The sequence below is a fragment of the Hippoglossus stenolepis genome, chromosome 4 (genome assembly GCF_022539355.2).
Source record: "Hippoglossus stenolepis isolate QCI-W04-F060 chromosome 4, HSTE1.2, whole genome shotgun sequence".
In the NCBI taxonomy this organism is placed as follows: domain Eukaryota; kingdom Metazoa; phylum Chordata; class Actinopteri; order Pleuronectiformes; family Pleuronectidae; genus Hippoglossus; species Hippoglossus stenolepis.
In genome coordinates this window covers 15,359,140-15,364,006 of record NC_061486.1, presented here as the reverse complement: position 1 = coordinate 15,364,006, position 4,867 = coordinate 15,359,140, and the positions used below count along the sequence as shown (strand labels likewise).

The 4,867-nt window shown below is 38.7% G+C and overlaps 1 protein-coding gene across 1 annotated transcript; it reads left to right on the top strand.

Annotated features, from left to right (window-relative positions):
* Nucleotides 1-1,211: 1,211 nt before the first annotated feature.
* LOC118105681 (palmitoyltransferase ZDHHC23-A-like) lies at nucleotides 1,212-2,041 on the top strand (the record flags this gene model as incomplete). The annotated part of the gene is made up of 1 exon (XM_047339656.1): nucleotides 1,212-2,041. A coding segment is annotated over one exon (801 nt), but the record flags the coding sequence as incomplete, so codon positions are not given.
* Between the last annotated feature and the right edge of the window lie 2,826 nt (nucleotides 2,042-4,867).

The window sequence follows — 4,867 nt, the reverse complement described above, 5'->3', positions numbered from 1 at the left end:
CTCAAATCCCGTTATGCAGACTGCGCCGCTTCTTTTTGGGCGAGAGCCAGAAATAGGATATTTTGCATTAAATACCTCCCCCCCCGGATGTTTACAGCAAACACACTATAAGATAAATATGTTGTGTTAACCATGCATTACATACATTATTAAAATGTTGTGGCCGACAATAACGTTGCTCAAATTCCGTAAATTTATTTCATCCTGCGCATTTTAATAGGTGTCGACAGCGGATTTTGATCTATATTCATGCGATTGCTAATTTCGTACGTTACTTTAACTGTAATTATCGATTACTGCAGTATATTGAAAACGTGTCTGTGAATAAAGACCGCGTGAGGCGTTTTGTACGTGGAGTCGTGTGTAAAAGAGCAGAAAGGGGCGTGAACCATCTTCTTTCCAAAAAGACGAATCCTCTTTGGTTGTTCTGACAGTCCACCACTCGTCTTTAGCTCACCAGCGCCACCGTGCGGATTATCACTGTCAATGGGATGGGTGGGGTGCTCTGGGGTTTAGTGTGTCTGAGCATTTTAATTTAATAATATCTAAAACTAGGGCTACGTTGTAGCACTAACGGGCCCGAGCACAGGCATTTTGAAGCCTGTTGCGGTTAGTGGAGAGAGCGATCAATAGGGCCTCCCACCGTTCGGTGCTCGGGCCCTAATTAGTTGCTTTTAATTGATAAGTGGTTTTATATCATTATAGACAGTAAGATAGATGAAATATTGCTGCCAATTCAGATGTAAAGTAAACCCTCTATAATTACGATAATTGCTCCTATATATATATGTTGATATGTATGTATATATGTGCTTTTTTCAAAGTTATAGATCGTGTGTGTGTGTTTTTGTGTTATAGATTCTGTCAGTACATTTCCATAGATATGTTCCCTGCACTAATAGTTTGTTTTAATGGTGTAGTTCATTTGTGCATCGCTGCTAAAAAAGTATTTGTTCGAATAAAACCATGGAAATAACCATGCATGGTGATTATGACAGATGAGTGACAGCATCAGTTGCAGCATGTCAGTTTACAGCACCACAGGAAACATTGCACATGGGAGATTTTTTGTGAACAAGCTCAGCTAAAATATCCTTTGAGGTAATTTAATTTATCAATTTATTTATCTTTTTACAGTTTATTTAAAACCAAACACGTGTGACATCACACCAAAGCACAATATTAAAATTACAGGGTCTGACCCTTCTAATAAGAAAACAACATGTGATTTTTTCTCATATCATCTTATTAGTTTGATCAATGAAAGTTTATTAGCATCATTCCTAATTAAGTTTTTTTATTTTCAAGTGTTTGTAACTCTGCCTGAATGTGTGCGCTGCAGGTGGCTGAGACACAAACCCCCTCACAGCGGATGTCACTCTCCTGTTCTCGGGGCCCTGATTGACAACCTGGAGATCTCCATGATCCCGGCCCTGGTGCTGCTGCCTCTGCTGCTCCGGGCCGCAGCGCTGCACCACCTGCTGGGCATCATCATCCTGACAGCTCTGCCCAGCCTGGTCCTCTGGTACTACTACGCCATGCACCGCAAGAGGAGACGCACCCTCTTCTTCCTCACTCTGGCGCTGTTCTCTCTGGCCTACATGTATTACCTCTTCATCACAGAGATTCTACCGCGTGGGGACGTCAGCCATCTGCAGCTGTGCACTGTGACTGCTGGGATGATCCTCACCATCGGATCTCTCATTCACACCAAGAGAGGCCCAGGGTTTCACACCACCTCCTATCACAGCCAGAGTGAGGAGGTTAACAAGGACTCTACACATCTTAATGGATCCATCCAATCAGCGGCCTCCTCCTCCTCTCCTCCTGCCCTGACAGAAAAGTGGAGCAGATGCTCTGTGTGCAAAACAATGCCACCCCCGCGGGCCGGACACTGTCGAACCTGTGGATCCTGCATCAAGCGTCTGGACCACCACTGTGTCTGGTGGGTTGGATTTGATATTATAACATCTTTATACTTCTTTGAATTGTACATTCACACCACATCATGAAAGTGAATATTGAATTATGACAGAGTAGATAACTGCCCTGTAATTACACAACAACGTTCATGTCTTAAGCAAAGACTCCTACTGTACCCACTGGTTTCCTCAGGGCCGTGCACAGACATTTTGGGAGCGGGGCTCAAGTGAAAACTCTTTGCATCCAAAGATTGATTTTTAAATGGAAACTGCTCCCAGCAAAAATGTCTTGAAATGTAAACTTGAACTAGAAAACTGGTAAACTGGGATCTGTCTCAGGCCAACCAGGAAGACAGGGTGTCTATTTGTTTGTGAGCTTTATCAGACACTTTCCTGAACTGCACACTGCCAAGAACATTAAAGATGATGATGTCAGTTTTATAAATCTCTTTATACTCGTTTCTGAATTGTTTCATTGTCTGCAATAGACTTACAACCTCAAAGACAAAAGAATAAAATGTATATATGATGTTAATCTTCCTGTTTATTATTCACATTTACTATATAGATAGAAACTCCAGAACCAACCATGATATACTGTGAGTATACTGAATCTATTACCACCAAACTAGAATAACCCACATGATAGTCTGACCAGGAAATATTCAATAGTCTTTCAAATGTAAACTTCAAATACTACATCTACTGAGTTATTTTAAATACAGCAGGTATATGGAGCCAACATATCCAGGTCAGCTTGGGTCTCACAGATCTTTGTCTTGTGGGTCTGTGTTGTGTTTGTGTGTTTGTGTGTTTGTGTTGAGGTGTTGCAGGATAAACAGCTGTGTCGGACAGGCAAACCACCGCAGTTTCCTGCTGACCCTCTTGGTGTTCGTGCTGACCTCTCTGTATGGGATCAGTTTGGTGCTTTGCAGCATCTGTCCCTCGGCAGTATGTCATGACGGCTCTCTTCTACTGCCCTGGTGTCTACAGCCAGTCCAGGTACAGCACTCTATATATCATAAATACATGTTTATGTATCATATCTTCTGTCTCATCCCAACAACTACATCACAAAAATTGACTTTACTTGTTGCTATTAGATAATAGGTATGATATGATGATATTAGTAGAATTTGTAAGGACATATATTCTACTGCCTCATCTTTGATACATTGATGTATTAGAGTCATCAGTATTTGATTGTGGGAAACAGTTAAAAGAAGATTCTATTTGGACATTTTTGACTACTTATTTAAATGTTGTCCATGTTTTGAGGCAATTTAATTTGAAACAAGTCAGAGCCTTTGGAACGGCTGTCAAAAAATACAATTAACTCAAAACACATATTTTCAACTTGTGTCTTTGTTAAAATACTGTCAAGTCAAGTAACTTTTAGTTACGTTACATTACATTACGTTACGTTACGTTTCCCTTTTAGTTACTTTTGTACTTTTCGTTACTTGTTGTTACTTTGTAACTTTTGGTTACTTTTAGTTACTTTGTAACTTTTCGTTACTTTTCGTTACTTTGTAACTTTTCGTTACTTTTCGTTACTTTCGTACTTTTAGTTACTTTTCGTTACTTTCGTTCCTTTTCGTTACTTTCGTTCCTTTTCGGTACTTTCGTACTTTTAGTTACTTTCGGTACTTTTAGTTACTGTCGTACTTGTAGGTACTTTTAGTTACTTTTTAGTTACTTTTTTACTTTTAGTTACTTTTTAGTTACTTTCGTACTTTTTAGTTACTTTTGTACTTTTAGTTACTTTTTAGTTACTTTCGTACTTTTAGTTACTTTTTAGTTACTTTCGTACTTTTAGTGACTTTTGTACTTTTAGTTAACTTTTAGTTACTTTTGTACTTTTAGTTACTTTCTTTGCACTTCTTAGCGTTATCACGCGCCATGCTACGTTCACGTTACGTTACTTCATGTTACGCTGACAGTTGCTACGCCACGTTACGTTACGTAATGTAATGTAAAGTAATGTAAAGTAACGTAAAGTAACGCAACGCGACGCGATGCGACGCGACGTGACGTGACGTGACGTGACGTGACGTAACGTAACGTAACGTGACATAACGTACAGTGACGTGACGTAACTAAAAGTACAAAAGTAACTAAAAGTACAAAAGTAACTAAAAAGTAACTAACAGTAACAAAGTAACAAAAAAGTAACTAAAAGTACGAAAGTAACTAAAAAGTAACTAAAAGTACAAAAGTAACTAAAAGTACAAAAGTAACAAAAAAGTAACTAAAAGTAAAAGCAGCAGAATAGGGGATAAACACTGTCTCCTCCATGTTAGTGGATGGGACATGGGCCAAACTAAAAGGTCAAATTAAACGTTAAAATTCTTTTTTCTCAAAGATCATAATTTTGGGTATTTCTTATCCCACTGATGTATCTTCGAATGTTCATTTTTTCCTTTAAGTTTGGTCTTAGTCAGCTGATGCCATAAAAACGGGGTGAAAGCAATATTTGAACATCTTGCATTTATGTCATTCTCTTATCAAGTGTGACAAACAGCACGTTCAACAGTAGATTAAGACTGCGTCAGATGTTAATCTTTATCATTTCAGTTTTACATTATATGTGTTGGTTTGTGAAAGATGCGGAGTACAACAGTATTCTCATCGAGGCGGTGGGCCATGAGCTCAAATCAGTCAGATCCAAAAAACATCTCTGGTTTTCCATCAATATGACACACCATCATGGGGAAGCCGAACGAATGGGGGGAAACAATAGGACATAATTTGTTTGTTACATGAAAACATCTTGTGCGTCTTGACGTGTAACGTAACGTAACGTAACGTAACGTAACGTAACGTAACGTACAGTGACGTGACGTAACTAAAAGTAGAAAAGTAACTAAAAGTACAAAAGTAACTAAAAGTACAAAAGTAACTAAAAAGTAACTAAAAGTACCAAAGTAACTAAAAAGTAATGC